This window comes from Coregonus lavaretus (genome assembly GCF_964263955.1).
Source record: "Coregonus lavaretus genome assembly, chromosome: 17".
NCBI lineage: Eukaryota > Metazoa > Chordata > Actinopteri > Salmoniformes > Salmonidae > Coregonus > Coregonus lavaretus.
The window spans coordinates 18131564-18157090 of record NC_140004.1 but is presented as its reverse complement, the minus strand read 5'-3'; the positions used below and the strand labels follow the sequence as shown (position 1 = coordinate 18157090).

At 42.1% G+C, this 25527-nt stretch overlaps 1 protein-coding gene and 1 pseudogene across 2 annotated transcripts; one reads left to right on the top strand and one right to left on the bottom strand.

Annotated features, from left to right (window-relative positions):
* Positions 1-3464: 3464 nt before the first annotated feature.
* Positions 3465-8927, top strand: LOC311144645 (cationic amino acid transporter 4-like; the record flags this gene model as incomplete). Its single annotated transcript, XM_084180694.1, has 4 exons — positions 3465-4446; positions 4736-5454; positions 6164-6272; positions 8716-8927. 4 exons carry the CDS (start codon positions 3465-3467, stop codon positions 8925-8927), a joined length of 2022 nt encoding a protein of 673 aa, XP_084036820.1.
* A 10386-nt stretch (positions 8928-19313) lies between these two features.
* LOC311145060 (coiled-coil domain-containing protein 157-like) lies at positions 19314-23955 on the bottom strand (annotated as a pseudogene). Its single transcript has 5 exons — positions 23657-23955; positions 23244-23304; positions 22991-23057; positions 22513-22689; positions 19314-19513 (listed from the first exon to the last, which is right to left on the bottom strand). The product of its transcript is annotated as a coiled-coil domain-containing protein 157-like (transcript).
* Between the last annotated feature and the right edge of the window lie 1572 nt (positions 23956-25527).

Sequence of the window (25527 nt, the reverse complement as noted above, 5' to 3'; positions counted from 1 at the left end):
CAGCCCTGCATCCCAGCCATCACATAATAACTGTTGTTGTTTACACAATCCAAAAACGGTCCATTAAAAATCGCAATCTGGGTCAGGTGGACATCAATTTGAAAGCTTGTTCTATTGCCAACATGATTAGCAAAATGATAAAATCCGATTTTACAGTGTTAGGCTTTCACAAGGCAATTCAAAGAAGCAGATAGTAATTTTGGTGCGCATAGAATGGATTCGTGAGTGCATTTAGGTGCGTGTTCCACGGCCAATTTTCTTCACAATAGACAAACAAAAGCTCATACTGTTCAGAACAACCCAGAGTATGATGCCATGTCATCTTGTAATGTCATCCACACACAATACCCCATAATGTCAAAGTGAAATGTTTTTAGTCATTTTTACAAATTAATAAATAATGAAAAGCTGAAATGTCAATTCAACAACAAAGACCAGGGAGGTTTTCCAATGTCTCGCAAAGAAGGGCACCTATTGGTAGATGGGTAAAAATAAAAAAGCAGACATTGAATATCCCTTTGAGCATGGTGAAGTTATTAATTACACTTTGGATGGTTTGTCAATACACCCAGTCACTACAAAGATACAGGCGTCCTTCCAAATTCAGTTGACGGAGAGAAAGGAAACCGCTCAGGATTGCGCCATAAAGCCAATTGTGCTTTTAAACCAGTTATGGAGTTAAATGGCTGTGAAAGTAGAAAACTGAGGATGGATCAACAACATTGAAGTTACTCCACAATACTAACCTAAATGACAGAGTGAAAAGAAGGAAGCTTGTACAGAATAAAAATATGCATCATGTTATGGGTATGCTTGTCATCAGCAAGGGAGTTTTTTGGGATGAAGAAAATAAATAGATTCAAGCACAGGCAAAGTCCTAATATGCAAGGCCAAATATACAGTGGAGTTACTTCCCAAGATCACATTGAATTTCCTGAGTGGCCTAGTTACAGTTTTGACTTAAATCGGCTTGAAAATCTATGGCTGCCTAGCAATAATTATAACCAACTTCACAGAGCTTGAATTATTTAAAAAAGAATAAGGGCAAGTATTGTACAACCCAGAAAGACTCAGTAAGACCCAGAAAGTAAACGCTGCCAAAGGTGATTCTAACATGTATTGACTCAGGGAGTTGAATACTTATCTAATCAAAATATATTAGTGTTTCATTTCAATTAATACTTTTTCTTCCACTTTGACATTACAGAGCATTTTGTGTAGATCGTTGACAAAAAATGACAATTAAATCAATTTTAATCCCACTTTGTAACACAACATGTGGAAAATATGTGGAAAAAGTAAAAGGGTGTGAATACTTTCTGAAGGCATTGTATGACAACAATCCATGCTTTGGTTGAGTTTCCCTGGTACTGTATCCACATGCTAATGTTTTAGCATTTGTGGCACAAATGCTAATGTTTTAGCATTTGTGGCACAAATCCAATTAAAGTCATTTGACCGATATTAGCATTTTTCAGCATCATGTTCAAAACATCTATAAGTGACTTTGTAGAGCTTCACAATCAATTTTAGATACTTTCGGATTATGCTAATATCTGTCCCATGATTTAAATGGGATTTATACCATTGTGCTAAAACGTTAGCATGTGAAAACAGTGCCAGGGAAACTAAACCAAAGCATGGATTGTTATCATACCTTGTCCATACACTGCTTGCAAGGTAAGGAAACCAATGTGTAATTTAGGTGATCTATTCCTTTAAACACTGGCTGTCCACAGGCCTTGTAGGTGCATTCCTCTTCCCAGGCATTACTGACTTATTGGGGCGGCAGATAGCTTAGTGGGTAAGAGCGTTGTGCCAGTAACCGAAAGGTCGCTGGTTCTAATCCCCGAGCCGACTAGGTGAAAAATCTGTCGATGTGCCCTTAAGCAAGGCACTTAACCCTAATTGCTCCTGTAAGTCGCTCTGGATAAGAGCGTCTGCTAAATGACTAAAATGTAAAAATGTTATTCCAGATCTTATAACTTGTGGATAGGTATGTTAACTTTCGGCTAACCACATCATTATGTTCTAACAATCTGTCAGTAGGTGATACAGTCGATGACAAGGCACGAAACCATTGGTTGATGCATGCAATGTCTGAGAAGGGAATGCGACCCTTGTCTGATGGCTGATCCCATCGTCATCAGATGAAGAATAAACCCGTACTGTGCCTTTAAGAATCGAGAGCTCAGCTCACTATCCTGGTTCTCCACCTCCCTCCCTGTCGTTGCGCTTCAAGGGATATCAACCAGGCGTGAGTTAGGCTACTGATAAGCGATATTCATCTTTCAAGGTAAACCAATAAATTAATTTGTTACCATATTAGAGCGTTTTATATTACACTCTATATGCAGAAAAGCAGTAATGGTTGTGTTTCTCACCTGGCTTTTGCTATAGGCAACCTATTCAACCACCTTGTTTGTGCCATAATAAAACAATATAAAACGTAACATTTCATAGAATAGTCAGCAATCGTTTTATTGAAATACCTTATCGTTTGTCATTAATAAGATTTGCATGAGTTTCCATTTTCTTTTACATTATTAATGTGGCTTTTGTAAAAACGACGCACATAAAGCCATTCATTCTCGCCTTGACCTTACAATTATTACACACGAATCACCCGGTTATTATAGAGGACGGATGTATGGGTCGGTGTTTATTTCTAGGGAATAAAAGCGTTACGTAATGTATTTCTAGCATTGAGGCAGAACTCCGCCGCCCGCAGTCGTCGGAAACGGTGCATCAAAAAAGTCGGATACGGATATTTCTAAATGTATTCTATCACATAAAGCGTCCATTGATGATTGATTTTGGTACAACAGCGTTAAACCTAGACAAACAGTTGTGTATGAATATGGTTAGGCTACTTTTATTGTATTTACTGATATAGGACGCTTTCAGTGTCATTACAGGAAGCTGAATATAATAGCCAACAGGCCTACCATCGTTAGGCCTATTGGACTTCCAGTGACTATAAGACGTGTCAAACATCCAGAGCAGATCAAACACAGAACTCTTTAGTATGGGCAGTTATTAATCAGTCATAGACAGAGAGATCACATTTGTTAAATTGCATACTTTATAGCTTTATTTATAGGTTTTACATTACTCAGATAGGCCCAACATACATTTATTAAGCTACCCCACATAAGGCAAATACGAAAAATCTGCAATTCTGAAAATGTAGTTTTCCATTTTAGTTTCCACCTTTGATAAGGGCAGACATCAGGCAGCAGTGTGGATAGGTGATCGATGGATGAGTCACTCAGAGAAAGGTTGAGTTGCTTTTGTCTACCTGCTCTGAAGTCCCAGAGTCAATGATGGCTGCTTTGTCCCTGCATGATGGCATGCATGTGTGTTTTTGTCTCTCAGGTTAGTCGATCAGGAGAAGAATGGATCCAGTTTGAGCATCTTGACTGATAAGACCCTGTCCAGTTGCTGAGGGTGATCCTGTAACCATGGCGACCTGCGGGCGTGGCTGTGTCCCGGCAGTGCGTTTCTGCCAGAGGCTGAACCGACTGAAGACCCTGGATGATGACTTAATGGTGACGTCAATGAAGCGCTGCCTGACCATGGTGGACCTGGCCCTGCTGGGTGTTGGGGGCATGGTGGGCTCTGGCCTCTACGTCCTGACTGGCACTGTGGCCAAGGACACCGCCGGACCTGCCGTGGTCCTCTCCTTCCTCATAGCAGGCATCGCCTCCCTGATGGCCGCCCTCTGCTATGCAGAGTTCGGAGCTCGCGTTCCCAGAACGGGCTCGGCCTACATGTTCACCTATGTTTCTTGTGGAGAGATCTGGGCCTTTCTCATTGGCTGGAACGTAGTGTTGGAGTACATGATTGGTGGGGCTGCTGTGGCGCGGGCGTGGAGTGGTTACTTGGACTCCATGTTTAACCACACCATCCAGAACTACACAGAGAACCACATAATGAAGTGGAATGTTCCCTATATCGCCCACTACCCTGACCTGCTGGCCGCCGGGATTCTAGTTGTTGCCACCATCTTCATAACCTTCGGAGTGCGAGTCTCCTCTTGGCTCAACCACATCTTCTCCGCCGTTAGCCTGCTTGTCATACTCTTCATCTTGGTGTTTGGCTTCATGCTGGCCGACCCAGTCAACTGGAGCCAGAAGGAAGGAGGTTTTGCACCGTTCGGTGTCAATGGGGTGATGGCGGGCACAGCCACCTGCTTTTACGCATTTGTTGGCTTCGATGTGATTGCAGCTTCCAGCGAGGAGGCAAAGAACCCCCAGCGAGCCATTCCCATGGCCACAGCCATTTCCCTGGGCATGGCAGCCACAGCCTATATCCTGGTCTCCATTGTCCTCACTCTCATGGTGCCTTGGCACTCGCTTGACCCCAACTCAGCCCTGTCTGATGCCTTCTTCCGCCGAGGCTACAGCTGGGCTGGCTACATTGTGGCAATAGGGTCCATCTGTGGTAAGTGTCTCTTGAAAGACTGTTGCCACACCAATGTTAGCCTCGCAAGCCGCCTGATATCGCAAGCTTACATTAATGGTTTGCTACCACGGAATCATGATAGCACAGCGGTAATCAGTCTGGTAATTACGAGGCTACACCAATGTATCATGTCATTAATTTTATTTTGGTTAGTTGATGATATAAGTGATTGAAGGGCAAATGTGTATGACTTTTATTTATTTTGACTTCATACAGTAGCGGTCTTGCACTGATAATAATGTGACTCTCTGTCCATCCCCTCTTCCAGCCATGAACACAGTGCTCCTCAGCAACCTCTTCTCCCTCCCTCGGATTGTTTACGCTATGGCGGAAGATGGCCTCTTCTTCTCCTTCTTCGCCAAGGTCAACCCTGTCACCAAGGTCCCTATGAATGCCATCTTGGTATTTGGCCTCCTCATGGCCATCATGGCCCTCATCTTTGACCTGGAGGCCCTGGTCCAGTTCCTGTCCATCGGCACCCTCCTGGCCTACACCTTTGTGGCAGCCAGTGTCATCGTGCTGCGCTTCCAGCCTGAGAAGGAGAAGACCAGTTCCAAGGCTAACTCCACTACCTCCCCCAACCCCAACTCTAACCCTGAGCCCTCGCCTGAAGCCTCAGAGTCTCAGATCATATCTCAGGACAGCGGGGAGCTGAAGGAGTACGAATCCTTCTCAGACAAGTTGCAGCTGGTGGAGATGCAGAAGACCAGGGAACGGAGTGCCCCAGGGGTGTTGAAGGCCCGCTGGGAGCCCTACCTGGGCAGGGTGCTGGGGGACTTTGAGCCGGGGGAGGTGGTGGCCTTCTCTGTGCTGGCGGTGATGGTGAGCTCTGTGTCCCTCTGTGCCGTGTTTGTGTTTGGGAGTAACCAGCTCCAGCTGCCTACGTGGAGCTTCGCCCTGCTAATAGTGGTGTTTGGCTCAACCTTCCTCCTCAGCCTGGTCGTCATATATGCCCATGAACCTCATATCAACACCAAAACCTTCCAGGTGAGCCAAACAGATTCTCACTTTTGCATTTTATGTCTGCTCATATGCCCAAAGTTTACATGCAAAGCAGTTCACAACTTTGTTGACTTTCCCTGAGTGTAAGCCCACTCATAAAGTTAGGGAAGCAGAACTAAACCCTCTCCTTAGAGTTATTAGCTGTATAATGTTGTCTGCCTTTTATATTTCACTAAGTCCTTATGTAGCTATGATAAACTGATACTACTCTTTATGAGTTTTAGGTCTCTCACAGACTAATTGTAGCTGTTGATACACCTCAGGTGAGATAAACTCTGCTCAGTCTGATTAGAGCCCAGACTGACTAGAGCCCAGAAGACAGGGACTCAGGGAGCCACATTATCAGCCAGCTCTTAGACTGAGTCCCAGCAGACACTCACTCTCCTCATATAAAAGAAAAGCTGTTTCTGTGACTCATATCTGAGAGGCAGACATTTCTGTGAGCTCAAGCAGGACCCACGTTCCCCCTGGCACCAACCCATTATGACATTTTGTCACGAAGACCTATTAATTCTGCTGAATTATATTAAGTGAACCAAGCTCTATTAATCTTTTAGTCAAGACTAGTGGTCTTTTTGGCTCTCCAGCTTCCTTTTTGTCAATGACAAACACTTATCGAATTGAGGAAGGCTATGATTATTTGACACATTTTAATGTATGTCAGAATGGTTGTTTGCTATTGTAATTTTTCTAGGTACCCTTGGTCCCATTCATTCCCGCTGCAAGCATCCTCATGAATGTGTTCCTAATGCTGAAGCTCAGCCCTATGACCTGGATCCGCTTTACTGTATGGGTGACTGCAGGTAAGATTACGTCCGCTAATGGCACAAATATGTGTTGTGTAAAGACCATGTGCTATGTAGCACAGACGGGCCTTGTAAGCCAAACATCATGTCAGGCAGAACTGAAATGGTTGCATTCAGTGGTTGAAATACTGTGCCTTTTAACCTAAATGATCGACAAATATTGATTGATGATAAATAGCAGGATACGAAACAGGGTTTTATACCTACAGGGTTTTGTACATAGTACATGTTTGTATTAAAACATTTGCAGATTCAGGGCCTCCCGAGTGGCACAGCGGTCACTACAGACCTGGGTTCGATCCCTGGCTGTATCAAAAAGGGGGTAAAGAAAAATACATCTGCAGGTTTCTTGAGGGTAAACCCACCAAGTAAACCTATGGCAGGACAGTTTGTTTTCTAGCCAGCACCTGCTGCAGTGAGAAGGTATTAATTGGCTGTAGAGGTTGCTGTCATCAAAGAGGATCATCAAGGAAATATGAGTGGCTATATGGGCTCAGAGATCTTCTGGACCATGTAAACCATTTAAACACACCTGTCTGCCTACAGAGAGTTAACTGGCTTCACAGGGAATATTGGACATGACAGGGGCTTGGGCTAAGCCATGTCTAAGTAATCATTTCCCTGGTGAAAGTTATGTGACTATAACACACAGCTGGGATGGGCCAAGATGTATCTATAGGCTGTGGTGACTGTTGACCACCACCATATTCCTGCTATAGCTGTATGTTCTCAACAGTGTTGCACATACAGTATGATAACAATAACAACATGTCTGTGTGATTCTGATTATGTAAGCATACAGTGGGGGAAAAAAAGTATTTAGTCAGCCACCAATTGTGCAAGTTCTCCCACTTAAAAAGATGAGAGAGGCCTTTAATTTTCATCATAGGTACACGTCAACTATGACAGACAAATTGAGAAAAAGAAATCCAGAAAATCACATTGTAGGATTTTTAATGAATTTATTTGCAAATTATGGTGGAAAATAAGTATTTGGTCACCTACAAACAAGCAAGATTTCTGGCTCTCACAGACCTGTAACTTCTTCTTTAAGAGGCTCCTCTGTCCTCCACTCGTTACCTGTATTAATGGCACCTGTTTGAACTTGTTATCAGTATAAAAGACACCTGTCCACAACCTCAAACAGTCACACTCCAAACTCCACTATGGCCAAGACCAAAGAGCTGTCAAAGGACACCAGAAACAAAATTGTAGACCTGCACCAGGCTGGGAAGACTGCATCTGCAATAGGTAAGCAGCTTGGTTTGAAGAAATCAACTGTGGGAGCAATTATTAGGAAATGGAAGACATACAAGACCACTGATAATCTCCCTCGATCTGGGGCTCCACGCAAGATCTCACCCCGTGGGGTCAAAATGATCACAAGAACGGTGTGCAAAAATCCCAGAACCACACGGGGGGACCTAGTGAATGACCTGCAGAGAGCTGGGACCAAAGTAACAAAGCCTACCATCAGTAACACACTACGCCGCCAGGGACTCAAATCCTGCAGTGCCAGACGTGTCCCCCTGCTTAAGCCAGTACATGTCCAGGCCCGTCTGAAGATTGCTAGAGTGCATTTGGATGATCCAGAAGAGGATTGGGAGAATGTCATATGGTCAGATGAAACCAAAATATAACTTTTTGGTTAAAACTCAACTCGTCGTGTTTGGAGGACAAAGAATGCTTAGTTGCATCCAAAGAACACCATACCTACTGTGAAGCATGGGGGTGGAAACATCATGCTTTGGGGCTGTTTTTCTGCAAAGGGACCAGGACGACTGATCCGTGTAAAGGAAAGAATGAATGGGGCCATGTATCATGAGATTTTGAGTGAAAACCTCCTTCCATCAGCAAGGGCATTGAAGATGAAACGTGGCTGGGTCTTTCAGCATGACAATGATCCCAAACACACCGCCCGGGCAACGAAGGAGTGGCTTCGTAAGAAGCATTTCAAGGTCCTGGAGTGGCCTAGCCAGTCTCCAGATCTCAACCCCATAGAAAATCTTTGGAGGGAGTTGAAAGTCCGTGTTGCCCAGCGACAGCCCCAAAACATCACTGCTCTAGAGGAGACCTGCATGGAGGAATGGGCCAAAATACCAGCAACAGTGTGTGAAAACCTTGTGAAGACTTACAGAAAACGTTTGACCTGTGTCATTGCCAACAAAGGGTATATAACAAAGTATTGAGAAACTTTTGTTATTGACCAAATACTTATTTTCCACCATAATTTGCAAATAAATTCATAAAAAATCCTACAATGTGATTTTCTGGATTTTCTTTTCTCATTTTGTCTGTCATAGTTGACGTGTACCTATGATGAAAATTACAGGCCTCTCTCATCTTTTTAAGTGGGAGAACTTGCACAATTGGTGGCTGACTAAATACTTTTTCCCCACTGTATGTTTGAGACCTAACAGTATGTGTTGCACCTCTCCAGGTCTGCTCGTGTATTTTGGCTATGGGATCTGGCACAGTAAGGAGGGCCTGAGGGAGCTGCAGCCCAAGGATATGGCAGCCAGGTATGTGGTGCTCCCCAGTGGCAGCCTGGTAGAGACAGTCCAGTCTGTGCAGCCGAACGGACAGCGGGACGCCAGCACCCTACACACCACCCCCTCCCCGTCTGCTGAAGAGCAGCAGGCAAAGAGATGATGTGTAGGAAGGTAGCCATTCTTATTCAAGTGGGCCATTATCGTCTATCTGCTCCTGCTCCTGCTCGTATACTTTTACTGCTTTCATTACCTCACTCTCTTCTCTTCTCACCCCTCCCTCATGTGACTGGCGTAATACAGTTAGTGTGTAACCGCACAAGGCTCTGTTTCTCTGCATTAGTAAACACACATCACACGATGGGACTCACTCTCATTATGAAACATATATTTATATCTGTTAATATGGGAACATACCTTTATAGCTATCCAGCATTGTTTAGGATATTATTTACCGGTATTTCAATTAACCAGCACAGGTGTTTTTTCCTTGTTAGCATTGCTCTCAACTTTAACGTCCCTTTGTCACTCACAATTGAATGTTTTTGGAAGATGGAAAGTGCTTATGATCATGGCATACATTGAGTCATGATGAAGAAAAAATTAATTTGCTGCACTTTTTGTTTTGCAAGCACAGGAATGAATGGACCTTTGTACACATACAGTGGGGAAAAAAAGTATTTAGTCAGCCACCAATTGTGCAAGTTCTCCCACTTAAAAAGATGAGAGAGGCCTGTAATTTTCATCATAGGTACACGTCAACTATGACAGACAAATTGAGAAAAATAAATCCAGAAAATCACATTGTAGGATTTTTAATGAATTTATTTGCAAATTATGGTGGAAAATAAGTATTTGGTCACCTACAAACAAGCAAGATTTCTGGCTCTCGCAGACCTGTAACTTCTTCTTTAAGAGGCTCCTCTGTCCTCCACTCGTTACCTGTATTAATGGCACCTGTTTGAACTTGTTATCAGTATAAAAGACACCTGTCCACAACCTCAAACAGTCACACTCCAAACTCCACTATGGCCAAGACCAAAGAGCTGTCAAAGGACACCAGAAACAAAATTGTAGACCTGCACCAGGCTGGGAAGACTGAATCTGCAATAGGTAAGCAGTTTGGTTTGAAGAAATCAACTGTGGGAGCAATTATTAGGAAATGGAAGACATACAAGACCACTGATAATCTCCCTCGATCTGGGGCTCCACGCAAGATCTCACCCCGTGGGGTCAAAATGATCACAAGAACGGTGTGCAAAAATCCCAGAACCACACGGGGGGACCTAGTGAATGACCTGCAGAGAGCTGGGACCAAAGTAACAAAGCCTACCATCAGTAACACACTACGCCGCCAGGGACTCAAATCCTGCAGTGCCAGACGTGTCCCCCTGCTTAAGCCAGTACATGTCCAGGCCCGTCTGAAGATTGCTAGAGTGCATTTGGATGATCCAGAAGAGGATTGGGAGAATGTCATATGGTCAGATGAAACTAAAATATAACTTTTTGGTTAAAACTCAACTCGTCGTGTTTGGAGGACAAAGAATGCTTAGTTGCATCCAAAGAACACCATACCTACTGTGAAGCATGGGGGTGGAAACATCATGCTTTGGGGCTGTTTTTCTGCAAAGGGACCAGGACGACTGATCCGTGTAAAGGAAAGAATGAATGGGGCCATGTATCATGAGATTTTGAGTGAAAACCTTCTTCCATCAGCAAGGGCATTGAAGATGAAACGTGGCTGGGTCTTTCAGCATGACAATGATCCCAAACACACCGCCCGGGCAACGAAGGAGTGGCTTCGTAAGAAGCATTTCAAGGTCCTGGAGTGGCCTAGCCAGTCTCCAGATCTCAACCCCATAGAAAATCTTTGGAGGGAGTTGAAAGTCCGTGTTGCCCAGCGACAGCCCCAAAACATCACAGTACTAGAGGAGATCTGCATGGAGGAATGGGCCAAAATACCAGCAACAGTGTGTGAAAACCTTGTGAAGACTTACAGAAAACGTTTGACCTGTGTCATTGCCAACAAAGGGTATATAACAAAGTATTGAGAAACTTTTGTTATTGACCAAATACTTATTTTCCACCATAATTTGCAAATAAATTCATTAAAAATCCTACAATGTGATTTTCTGGATTTTCTTTTCTCATTTTGTCTGTCATAGTTGACGTGTACCTATGATGAACATTACAGGCCTCTCTCATCTTTTTAAGTGGGAGAACTTGCACAATTGGTGGCTGACTAAATACTTTTTTTCCCCACTGTACCCATGTACAAACAAATATTCTAATTTTCGCTTTGTCTAAAATCCTATTTTCCCTAACTCTAACCCTTACCCTACAAACAAATATTCTAATTTTCGCTTTGTCTAAAATCCTATTTTCCCTAACTCTAACCCTTACCCTAACCTTAACCCCAAAACCTAACCTTAACCCTAACCCTGGCTCCTACCCTTAAACTAACCCTAGCTCCTAAACCTAATTCTAACCCTAACACTAATTCTAACCTTAACCCTAAACCCACTAGAAATCGCATTTGACTTTGTGGTTACTAAAAAAATGTCCCCAGTTGGTAAAATGTCTGTTTGTTTACTATTCTTATGGGGACTTCTGGTCCCCACAAGTATAGTTAAAGACGTCCACACACACACACACACACACACACTCACACTCACACTCACACTCACACTCACACACACACACACACACACACAAATGCATTATTCTCGCCTGAGGAGAGAGTAGGTTCTGTCAGTGGGTCATGTGGCTCTACTTACAACCCCTGGGACCACCTCTGTAGCTCCCTCATACCCACACACTGGTGGCTGCTCAGCCAAATGCAAATCAACTACTTTGCTGAAGTTTCTTAAACATACTTTTTCTGTTTTAAATAATGTTTTGATATTTATCTATTTTGTGTATTCTCTGAACTGTGAAACATTTTATTTTTGCTTTTCACTGATGATGGCATCTCTCAGATGGTACTGTCTTTAATGAATATGTTTCTTTCCCCTATCAGTGACTAGGCCAATCAGCATATCACACACATATTATATTATGGGATGTTTTTGTACCTCGCTTCGTATCATAGTGACCCGACTCCACTTGAGATGGTCAAGTGACAATTCTTCTAATGGTGAGAAGACCTTTCAACCTCTCACTTAATCCACTGACTCCCATCCCATGACCTCACTCTCTCTTATGTGTCCCAGATTTTGCAGTCTCAATCAACTTAATCTCTGCTGAGAAGGGTTTTTTCCCATGCACAATAACTAGACAGCGGCCCATTTCCCGTCGCTCTGCTAGCATGAGGTTAGATTATACAACCAGCTGATATAAAAGCACATGGATTGTTTTAGCTATTGTTTTGTTCTCATTTCTCCTCATACACAAGATGGAAAACGAGAGTTATAAACGTATGTTTTAATATATGCTTTTTGTAAGGCAAGTACAAACCCAGTGCATGATGTACCTGAACAGGGTGTTTGGTGGTGGTGCTGCTGCTTTAAAGCATATTGACAAACAGAGATCGGGAGTTTTGCCAGACTATGCCAGCCATAGGACATCCCTCATCCTCATGAAGCCTCTGTAATCTGACAGATTTGCTGCGGTCCCTGCAGCTGCCTAATAGTTTGACCTAGATTATAAAACACGCATATGTTAGATCACTCTCAGTCACAGTGCTGGATTACACTGACTGTTTCAGAGGGATAGCACTCTCACCCACAGTTACTCCCTACCCTATCTGCTAGCACAGTGTCTAAGATGTCACAACAATGTAACAATGTCTCAAAGGGATAATCATAGCATTCCAATGGCTGAAGTTTTCAGTCAAGTCCTGAGAAAGGGTTATTTTGTTACCTATTAGGTGTAGATTTGCATGGTTGTCACGTTTGGAGATTGCGGTAAAACTTCTACGATTTATCTGTGTTATAATAATGTTACTAAAACATTGCCTTAATGTTATTAGCATTTTCTATATACCACAGTCCTTAGAATGATGAAGAATGAGTCCCCCACTGCCAGCTACCAACCTCACAAAAGTCTGTAGCTCAATTTAGTGTTGTACTCGAAAATATGTTGTTTTGTCTCTTATTTATCACTTTTTATTAGTTATTGTAAACATACTGATTTGTTTATGTAAATATAGGACACAAGCAACCGATGGCCTTAAAGATGTTTTCATGAATACGGAATGATTCCCAAAGCTTACGTGAAATCTAAATGACTTTAGTTGTTCAGGTAGTTTTCTTTTTCTATCCAAGTAGTTTTCGCTGTTATAATCTCAGTATTTACTCATAGGATATTATATCGTAAATGATTAAATAACATTCAATTGATTTCAACAACAGATATAACCTTTGAAATAATCGAATGTTGGTGGATGTAGGGATACCAAAAATATTCAATAGATTTTTTGTACAACCACCTGTGGGGGCAAGTTTTTCCTGTGGGAGCAAGTGGCAGGTGTTGACACAGTGGTGCTTTTGGCAAGCTGAACATTTCCTCACCTCTATAAGTTACGGTCTCTGTCTTCTGTGTGCCAGTAAGCACAGTGCGCTGTGGGGTCTGACTGCACCTATGTACTCTATACTCGCATATCCAAATGTTAAGTATTTTTTTGTTGTATAAAGTCTAAAAGAAGTTGTGTTATTTTGTGACAAATAAATGTTTTGAAGCAGCATTCTGAATATTGTTATTTTTACAGGGTATCATACTATTAAAATAACTAAATTGATTATACAATGTTCCATTTAACATTTTCAGATAAATACTGTGTGTCTGCCATATTGTGTTTTTATACACGATGCAACAATTAACAATTAGGCTAAATCAGTCTGTCAAGCATGAGACAAGCATACTATAGACAATACATTCATCATCTATCGGGGGAGGCGGGGACAAATCTCAATTACATGCTTGACTGATGATGACAGTTGTATAATTAGCACAACTGAAAGACTGAACTCAGGTCAAAGGTTAGACTTGATCAAGCAATTTGGTGACACAAACTAAAACTACTTTATTATCTACAGTTGAAGTCGGAAGTTTACATACAGTCGTGGTCAAAAGTTTTGAGAATGACACAAGTATTGGTCTTCACAAAGTTCGCTGCTTCAGTGTTATGAGATATTTTTGTCAGATGTTACTATGGTATACTGAAGTATAATTACAAGCATTCCATAAGTGTCAAAGGCTTTTATTGACAATTACATTAAGTTTATGCAAAGAGTCAATATTTGCAGTGTTGACCCTTCTTTTTCAAGACCTCTGCAATCCGCCCTGGTATGCTGTCAATTAACTTCTGGGCCACATCCTGACTGATGGCAGCCCATTCTTGCATTATCAATGCTTGGAGTTTGTCAGAATTTGTGGGTTTTTGTTTGTCCACCCGCCTCTTGAGGATCGACCACAAGTTCTTAATGGGATTAAGGTCTGGGGAGTTTCCTGGCCATGGATCCAAAATGTCGATGTTTTGTTCCCCGAGCCACTTAGTTATCACTTTTGCCTTATGGCAAGGTTCCATCATGCTGGAAAAGGCATTGGTTGTCACCAAACTGTTCTTGGATGGTTGGGAGAAGTTGCTCTCGGAGGATGTGTTGGTACCATTCTTTATTCATGGCTGTGTTCTTAGGCAAAATTGTGAGTGAGCCCACTCCCTTGGCTGAGAAGCAACCCCACACATGAATGGTCTCAGGATGCTTTACTGTAGGCATGACACAGGACTGATGGTAGTGCTCACCTTTTCTTCTCCGGACAAGGTGTTTTCCGGATGCCCCAAACAATCAGAAAGGGGATTCATCAGAGAAAATGACTTTACCCCAGTCCTCAGCAGTCCAATCCCTGTACCTTTTGCAGAATATCAGTCTGTCCCTGATGTTTTTCCTGGAGAGAAGTGGCTTCTTTGCTGCCCTTCTTGACACCAGGCCATCCTCCAAAAGTCTTCGCCTCACTGTGCGTGCAGGTGCACTCACACCTGCCTGCTGCCATTCCTGAGCAAGCTCTGCACTGGTGGTGCCCCGATCCCGCAGCTGAATCATCTTTAGGAGACGATCCTGGCGCTTGCTGGACTTTCTTGGGCGCCCTGACGCCTTCTTCACAACAATTGAACCTCTCTCCTTGAAGTTCTTGATGATCCGATAAATGGTTGATTTAGGTGCAATCTTACTAGCAGCAATATCCTTGCCTGTGAAGCCCTTTTTGTGCAAAGCAATGATGACGGCATGTGTTTCCTTGCAGGTAACCATGGTTAACAGAGGAAGAACAATGATTTCAAGCACCACCCTCCTTTTAAAGCTTCCAGTCTGTTATTCTAACTCAATCAGCATGACAGAGTGATCTCCAGCCTTGTCCTCGTCAACAATCTCACCTGTGTTAACGAGAGAATCACTGACATGATGTCAGCTGGTCCTTTTGTGGCAGGGCAGAAATGCAGTGGAAATGTTTTTTTGGGGATTAGTTCATGTTCATGGCAAAGAGGGACTTTGCAATTAATTGCAATTCATCTGATCACTCTTCATGACATTCTGGAGTATATACAAATTGCCATCATCAAAACTGACTTTGTGAAAATTAGTATTTGTGTCATTCTCAAAACTTTTGACCACAACTGTACACCTTAGCCAAATACATTTAAACTCTGTTTTTCACAATTCCTGACATTTAATCCTAGTAACAATTCCCTGTCTTAGGTCAGTTAGGATCACCACTTTATTTTAAGAATGTGAAATGTCAGAATAATAGTAGACAGAATTATTTATTTCAGCTGTTATTTATTTAATCACATTCCCAGTGGGTCAGAAGTTTACATACACTAAATTAGTATTTTGGTAGCATTGCCTTTAAATTGTTTAACTTGGGTCAAACGTTTCACGTAGCCTTCCACAATCTTTCCACAATAAATTGGGTGAATTTTGGCCCATTCCTCCTGACAGAGCTGGTGTAACTGAGTAAGGTTTTTAGGCCTCCTTGCTCGCACACGCTTTTTCAGCTCTGCCCACAAGGTGGTTTACTGATTCAATGAGCTATGGGAGGCAGATTGCTACTGGTCCTTTTTCATTGTGAAAAGTTCTCAAGTCACCCTGGTTCCAATATGTAAAGTTCTAGAAGTCCTGGTGGTTCCATGGTTCCAGTGGCGTATCACTTCCTACTTCAGGACCAACCAACCACACAACATGGAGATGATGTCATCCTATCCGAAAGACTTCTCTATTCTCCACCTAAAGATTCATGGGAGAAAAACTCACATTGTGATCAATCTCTCTTTAGTTAGTAGTGAAATGGTAAAGGGTTCCGTTTTTGGTCAAAGTCTTGAAACACCGTTGGTTAGTTAGTCCTCACTCGTTGTTAATGCAGAGAGAAAGCCCAACCCAGTAGTAGAGAAGCTAGTCAGCTAGCTTTCAGACGAGAAACACCTCCACATGCAGCGCAAGCAATGTAAAATGTCACGCATGTTGTCATAGAAACCATTTTGACACTTGCAACCACAAAGCATCCACACGGTTAGACATCAGTTGGGTGCAGTACTTGAGATGTCTCTCTCCGTTATTTTATTCATTCCTCCCTTTCTCTCTCTCCCTCCTTTGTTCCCTCCCTCCCTCTCTTCCCACTGTGTTTTTAGGCATGGTAATGCAACAACGCCATAGCTGCCACCCACATTTGTCTGTCTTGTCTCCATCCCTCTCTCTCTATCTCTCCTTCTCTCACCTCATTCTCTCCCCCACTCCAATGCATCTACAATATCTCTCTCTCTCTCTGTAGCTCAATTGGTAGAGCATGGCGCTTGTAACGCCAGGGTAGTGGGTTCGATCCAAGGGACCACCCATACGTAAAAATGTATGCACACATGACTGTAAGTCGCTTTGGATAAAAGCGTCTGCTAAATGGCATATTATGATTATTATTAAGGTCAGGGCTTTGTGAAGGCCACTCCAATACCTTGACTTTGTTGTCCTTAAGCCATTTTGCCACAACTTTGGAAGTATGCTTGGGGTCATTGTCCATTTGGAAGACCCATTTGCGACCAAGCTTTAACTTCCTGACTCATGTCTTGAGATGTTGCTTCATTATACCACATAATTTTCCTTCCTCATTATACCATCTATTTTGAGAAGTGCACCAGTCCCTCCTGCAGCAAAGCACCCCCACAGCATGATGCTGCCACCCCAGTGCTTCACGGTTGGGATGGTGTTCTTTGGCTTGCAAGGCACCCCCTTTTTCCTCCAAACATAGTGATGGTCATTATGGCTAAACAGTTCTATTTTTGTTTCATCAGACCAGAGGACATTTCTCCAAAAAGTATGATCTTTGTCCCCATGTGCAGTTGCAAACCGTAGTCTGGCTTTTTTATGGCGGTTTTGGAGCAGTGGCTTCTTCCTTGCTGAGCGGCCTTTCAGGTTATGTCGATATAGGACTCGTTTTACTGTGGCTATAGGTACTTTTGTACCTGTTTCCTCCAGCATCTTCACAAGGTCCTTTGCTGTTGTTCTGGGATTGATTTGCACTTTTCGCACCAAAGTACCTTCATCTCTAGGAGACAGAACGTGTCTCCTTCCTGAGCGGTATGATGGCTGCGTGGTCCCATGGTGTTTATACTTGCATACTATTGTTTGTACAGATGAACTTGGTACCTTCAGGCGTTTGGAAATTGCTCCCAAGAATGAACCAGACTTGTGGAGGTCTAAAAAAAAAAATCTGAGGTCTTGGCTGATTTCTTTTGATTTTCCCATGATGTCAAGCAAAGAGGCACTGAGTTTGAAGGTAGGTCTTGAAATACATCCACAGGTACACCTCCAATTGACTCAAATGATGTCAATTAGCCTATCAGAAGCTTCTAAAGCCATGACATCATTTTCTGGAATTTTCCAAGCTGTTTAAAGACACAGTCAATTTAGTGTATGTACACTTCTGACCCACTGGAATTGTGATACAGTGAATTATAAGTGAAATAATCTGTCTGTAAACAATTGTTGGAAAAATTACTTGTGTCATGCACAAAGTAGATGTCCTAACCGACTTGCCAAAAATATAGTTTGTTAACAAGAAATTTGTGGAGTGGTTGAAAAATGCCTAAGTGTATGTAAACTTCAGACTTCAACTGTAGGTATATCCCTGAATATGAAACCTACTATTGGGCTACCTCTGAACTCATGCAGAACCATTTGAACAGGCATGAACAATAGTATGGGCTTGAATTGCATACAAAGAGCTCTCTCATTCTGTTAGTTTCAGGTCTAGTCAATATCCAGTCTGTGGGTCTGTAGGGCTTTTAACAGGTATCTCCATGACCACAATCCCCCTGCAGAAAAGTCATTTGGCATTTCTAGTGCAAGGAAATACGAACAAAGGACACAAATATTGCAACCTAACACACCATGGGAACCATACTTCACAATGAAGTGGTGGGTCTACCACCAAGTATACTCCTCAATAGGTGAAGGGTTGGACTGACAGTAAGGACAGGAGTGAACCCACACAACATGTCATGCTCTGATCACCAATGTTGCCATGGGAACTTTCCCGTCCCTTGTCAGAGTACTCTGTAAATCATTGGACACGTCTGCGTTCGTGGCATTGTGTTGGTGACACAATAGTAGAGCCTTTAGAAATCCACACACTTAGCTAAACACACAGACACACACCATGACACCATAGCTTGTCTTTTACCTCTCCCTTTTCTAGACTGATCATTTTAAGACACTTATTTTTAGGGTGTGTTTGTGCATGACCACATTCTTTATTCATGAGTTTAAATAATGAATGTGCTTTGATAGGCTCGTTATGCTCAGTCTATTATTGCTTTGCCTTCCATACTAGGTTAAACTGTTTCACTATCCCCTTGTGGATAATTTTGCTAAATGCATTTGGGAGAAGTCCGCAATTACACATTTGTAATCCAAAGTAGCAAAGTGAATAACACAACAGTTCAAGAAAGAAAAAACATGATACCACAGTTTAATTGTGTATGAATACAAATTCATTTTCATTTAAATAGCAACTTCAAGCCAGCTCAATGTTGCCAATATCCTGAACTCTATAACTTGTCTGTGTCTGCCTCAGCTGATGCACAAATAACTATGTGTACAAGCCAAAATGCAATGCCTTACTGCAGTCTCCTGATGGAGAAGCCTGACATACACTTCAAACAACAGCCTCTTTCAGCCTCAACCTCTTTCAGCATTATAATGCTCCAAAGGTGTAGTCGATAGATCAAAACATGGAGTACAGATGTAGGATCTTAATTTGAACCAGTTTGCTACAGCAGGAAAATAATCATGCAGCAACAGGAAATGTGAATTATTAGGTGGATTATAATTAATTTATTTTTTTTGTAAGGGTTGATACATTTTTAATTAGGACAAATCAAGTCTGACATATTAAATGGTAAATTACAACCTTTAGAAGCCTTTTTAAACCTTGAATACACAACAAGATTGCATTTCCTGCTGAGCAGAAATATTCTCAGCAACAAAAGAGTGATCAAATTAAGATCATACATCTGTAGTTCTCCAGCAGCAGTATTGAAGTATTATCCCCTTTGTCCCTTTCATCAGTTTCCACGGTCAAAACACTTTACACTGAAGGAGTAGAATTGTCCCCTGGACCCCACCTTGGAGGCCCCATGTTGGGCTCTATCCCTCAGTTTCACCAGGCTGCTGCGCAGGGTGCTGTTCTCCTGCTCCAGAACCCTAATCCGAACACAGTTAGCTTGCAACTGCTGCTCCATATCCTACAACACGTCCCCTGTGCCTGAGAAAAGAGACAGAGTCAAGTTTAAGTTTAGAAAATGCACAGAGCTGTGACAGGCAACTTCACATGATGGGTCAATATCACCATAAGGTGCCTTTGAGACTTCCCCATTTCCCCCCAAAAAAGCTGAGATTTTCCATTGAACTTCATATTCATTGTATTAAGTATATGTTATGTTGTTAGAAATGCATATTGGTCAAGCTCCCACACTTTTTATAAATTAACTGCAAGCAGACAATTTACATGCAAACAGCAAAATATGTCCACCCTGTCATGGACAATTTCAAAGCAGAATAAATACATTGTAATTACATAGTGATTATAAAACGTACATTTTCAGAAAACTATTTAGTCACTTTCTCAACAATATATTTTAGTTTATGGGAAAAGTATTTGGATAATAATGAAATTATGGCAAACTATTTGTTTCTCTATAAAATCAGCGAGAGTTGCACTTTCTTTTCTAAATAAAATCTAACAAAAAAGATATCTGGTCAAACTTTCAAACAATACTATTTGGCCCTCATTTGTTTATAAAGGAATCACACAAAAGATTTTGCTAACTTGTGAAAATAATTTGTTTATTTTCATAGAACATGAAAATAACAGGGTGGACAGTGACATGACAGGGTGGACCCTGGGCATGACAGGGTGGACACGTTGTGAAATGTCATTGAATGGCCTCATAAATGCAAGGAACAATGCAAGAAAATGATGTAAAAAATGCCTTTTCCCATGTAGGGGGAAATTACAAGTTGAACAGACTGTTTTTGATCCACTCTACCTGCATGCAGCCACTGAATAAAGATGCCCAAAATGAGACATTAATGTGGCCTTCTAGCGTTAAACTCTGTACATCATTCTGCACAGTGAAAGTCAAACATTCAACTGTAGAACAAGAAGAAAAATGTTTTTTAAGTGGAGAACAGTTGATTTGAAAAAACAGAATATTACAGAAAGATCACTTGGACGCATCTCCAAACAGTCTCTCCCTTTCTGCAGAGACATGGCTCAGTTCTGCAGTTGCTGTTCCACATACTTCCATGCAGACACTTCAATCTGTACAGAGCGCTTGTTCAGAGCCTGTGGTTCTGGTATTAGGCAAAGTACCTGCCAGTCATGGTACCAACAGATGTCGTCCCGAAGACTTGGCCATTTGAACTTGTTTATGCCATGGCGTTGCATACACTTAACTTTCACACTGTGCCCTTCTGCATCCATGATGATACCTGGGTATGCTTCATTGTCATAATTAACGACGCAACACTCTCCAATGTGCTTTACCTCAATCATTTCTGGTCTCCTAGGATTATCTGGTGTCTTTCCACATGCTGGGGACTTGTCAGATGAAACAGGAACATTAGCTAGAGTGACCTCTTGAAGGTTAAAGCAGGGGCAGTCCAAAACACCTTCCTCCCTTTTACACAGACATGAAATGTCTCTGTATTTCATTTGGCCGGGTGTCAGACTGATAGCTTGGTGGATTCTCATAGTGCCTTTTATGGCAGCTATTGCAGGTACCTCAGGCTTTGATTCTGACTGTAGCAAAGCACTGGCCCTGTTTCTGGCTCTGGCTTGACTTTTTGCCTCTCTCCATTTCTTTCTTTTTGCCCTCTTCTCTCTCTCACTGAGCTCATTGACACCCTTCTTCTTTCCAGTCTCTCTGTCTTTTTTCCATTTGACCCTTTCTTTCTCAAGGTACTTTCTTCTTCTGTCTGGGTCAGCATCACGACGTTCCCGATATCTCCTTGCTATCTCAGCTCCTTTTGATCTCATTCCTTGAAAAAGACGATTCAAAATGTTCCCTTACACACTTTAATTGGCAGTCCCGGTAAACTAGGCTTGCATTATCAAACTAGGTTTGCTGATACCGATATCGCCAAAAAAATTGTCCATATTGTCCATTCTTACGATGTATAGCATGTACTGTTATAAAATGTGTGTAATAGCTGTTGTAATATGTGTAACATTATCAGTATGTGGCCTAAACTATGCACATGTCCTTCCTGTCATGAACCATGTCCACCCTGTCATGGAAGGCTTGCTGACAGGGTGGACAATGACAGGGTGGACATTTTTGGCTAATGTTAGCATTTAATGAGCACATGGTGGACCTTCACTTAGCAACATACTACAGTTAGCAAGCTGACTGTGTACTGTTTTACAAATATATTTCAAAGTTCTGATAGGTTTTTCTATCAATTGATATTTCACTATGACAGAGTGGACATGTTAAGCTTGACAACATCCAACTACACACATAATATGATGAAAATTATGAAACATAAGTGTAAATACTTACTCTGCAACTAGACACTGCTTCAGCCTTCATTGAAGAAAGACAAAATGCTCGTAGTGATGTCACTGAAAACATCAGTGGGTTTCTTAAAGGGGCAGTTACCCCATAATGACAGGGTGGACAGCAATTTCAGGGACACATGCAAAATGTTCAATATGATTATGAAAATACAATATACATGATCAAAATTACTTGTTTTATCAAATAACTTATTGTGGACAGTAAAACCATGTTAAAAAAAAATGGATTTAGTATCATTTAACCACTTATTACACACACTGTAGTTAGCAGAGCAGTGTGTGCAAAATCACGTACATCCAATGAAAAAAATTTCATAAAATGAAGGAAACACTTTTTTAGAGACTTATCATTCTACTGATATGTGTGCAAATGTTTGGCCACTTATAATAAGACCTCAGACTTTCATTATTCTGCTACATTTTCATGATGACTGAGTGAGTCTGATGAGGACACCAAAGGCACCTCATAGTGATATTGACTCTGATAATAGAAATGAACAGTTAGCATAGTCAACATAGTTGTAACCAGGTCTATGCTTGTAATACCGGTATTTCTATTCAAAACCATAAGTAACTAAACCCACATTAACAAACAAATGTCAAACAGGTTGTACAAGTAAAGTCAACATGGTGGTCCACATACAGAAAAAGCTCTGATCTATTTAGGGAAGTGATCCTACTCTTTGGAGGTCCCTGAGGCAGGGGGTTGAGCTCCGGGAACACCACCAGCAGCCTCTCACTCTGGGCTAACTCCTGCACCTCTCCTTTCAGCTGATCCACACTGTCTTTCAGCTTGCCCACATGACTCTCCAGTCTCTGCTTCTCCTGCTGCAGCTCAGAACACAAGGCCTCAGGGACTGCAGTGGCAAGGCAGCTAGTTACACACAAATTATTGCTATTTGAAAATGAAATAGGATAATTTTTATACTGTATCTGCTATGCTGAAATATGGCTCTGCCTAACGTATGCAAGCAGCACTATAAAATGAACTATAACGTGAAACATTTCATTGTGCTTAATATTGTGTTGAGTCATACATCTGTCTGGTAGTAATGTACCTGTTTTTGGGTGAACTGGGTTTTAAGTTGGTCCTTCTCCTCTGAGATGTGTGTCAGTCTATCCTGTAGGTCTGTCTGTGTGTCCTCAGTCTCCCCCAACTGTCCTCACACTCCTGGTCCAGAGCATCCACTCGCTCCAACAGAGACATCTGCTTGGCCTGCAGTGACTGTTGAAGACACAGAGTGAGACTGTGCAGTAACAACTCACGTAAAACAGACTCAAATCAATCTTCAGGATTGGAGTTTTTAGATGTGGCCTTTAACACATGTACTAGTACCGCCCCAGGTCTGGTTTTAAAGACTCTCAACTGCCCCCATGAGTACCCAACCCTACACATGGCTGTTATACTGACCTCCTGTTGGCGACAGGCATTCTGGTACTTGAAGTTCTCTTTGTCAAGTAAGAGCTGAGTACTGAACAGTTGAGCCTCCAGTGTTTGTCTCCTCCTCTAGTTAACTCTGTGCCTCTTCCTCTACCTGCAAGGCCTTCACTTCCTGATGTAGCTCATCTCTCACACTCTGACAAAGAAAGGACAAGGTTCCACAGATTTTCTGTTCACAACAATTAGATATATATATATATATATTTTTTTTTTACTTGGGCTGTCTCCTTCTGCTCCTAAAACATCAGACTTGGGGTGGGGGTGTATGTCCTTTCCAAGTTTGTGTAACCTTTCTTGTTGCAAACTAATCTCTGCCTTCAGTTTGGAGTTTCTATTCTCCATGGACACGGAGCCTAAAATGGACAGATATAAAGTATATTGACCACTGGGACACATCTCCTACAGTCAGACGGCCCTGCTCCAGGATGTCATCCACAGCCACTAGGAGGCGCTGCAGAGAGGTGGGAAGGCCCTCGCTCCGACACAGCTCTACAAGAGCATCACCAGTCTCCCTCAGGCTGGACTGGACTTGAGCACAGGCATCACAGGGGACAAGGGAGGAGTCTACTGTCTGGCAACTTACATTGTGAGTGTATGTGGATATAAGGGGAAGGCAGAATGGGATGGTGGTTGCTGTTCTGCGATGAGGACAGGAGGGGCCGCCATTTGCTCTTTTTACCATTTGTCCTTTTCTGTGGATGACATGTACTTGTTGCTGTTCTTGAAGTACAGTGCTGAGACACTACGATGGAGACTGTGGACAAAGGTCACTTTTTGTGATCAGGAGTGAGGATGCTACAGAGAAAGTGGTATTTTCCTCACACTTTGGAGTTTTGATCAATTCTTGAATATCTTGCTTCACGCTCTGAATAAGAGGGGGGAACAACATGGTCATAAGATATGAATTTTCTGTGATTTTTTTTTTTGAAACAACAGGAGTGCTTTAAAAACTCACTCTGGTTGCCAATCTGGATAAAGTTATTCCAATAGTGTCCAATTACAAGGCCAATTGATACACATGGAGCGGTTTGCTTAATGTTTTCTTTCTGTCCAAACTTGCAGCAGGAGTAGTAATCTAGGGGAAATAAATGGATTACAGTCACGTATCGTAATTTCCAACTATTCTCTAGCTACATCATATCTTTACAATAGGTTATACTGTACATTATACAACCGGTGGCTCTAATCCTGAATGCTGATTGGTTAAAACCACATTCCTGCCGGTGTGTATTCCACAAATTACCACCTGCTAAATCTATGACGTTAAAATGCCTATTTACTCTGTTCCATCTGACTGCACAATCCACTGTCTCATCAGCCCAGCCAAGCAGTTTATAAACTTGATATCCACTATGAAAAACATCTAGACATTATCTCACATTTCTTTTTAACTAACATTTAGTTTTCAACAATGGAGATTTGTATAAACCTTATTGTCTTTCACTCCGACATTTGCAACATTGTTTCAATATTCAAATTCGATCTCCAGCTGTCCGGTAGTAACGAACAAGTCGGGAGGAGACAGACAGGCAAGCAGTGTTTCTCAGCCAGTCGAAATCATGAATCAGCTGGCATCATTTTTATGGATTTATACAAATAAATGTCAATTGAAAAAAGGTAAAACGAAACGAAGTGTAGCTAGTTTGCAGTCTTTCCAGCTTCAGTTTGAAGTGATTGTGTTAGCTGTGTTGTTGGCTGGCTCGCCTGAATAACAGTGTCCTGAAGAATGAGAACATGTTCTATGCCAGGCAAAATCGCGCCTCATTAGCTCATTGTTATGGATGTATCCTAATAAATGTGATTAGAAAACAGCGTAAACAAATGGCTGCACTTTTTGACATGACTGTAAACTAGTAGTAGTTGGCTAGCTAGAAAGCAAGGGATAAAAACGTTGCCAGCCAGTATGACAATGGGACATTTAGAACGAACGACTGGGTCGCGTCCATAGATACAGAACATAAAGACTGAAGGACTGGGTCGCGTCTCTGGCCACCGAACTAATAGAATGAACGACCAGCCGGCTTGGGGAGCAACCCTAGATTTGTGTCGGGACTCTATCTTGTGGAAGGATGAAATAGTATTGAATAAATTAATCAAAATAACGTTTTTAATGAAAATATGTCAATCATTATTTGAATATGTTGGTAACCCGTTGTATAAAACGGTTGTGGTCCTCTGTAGCTCAATTGGTAGAGCATGGCGCTTGTAACGCCAGGGTAGTGGGTTCAATCCCCGGGACTACCCATACGTAAAA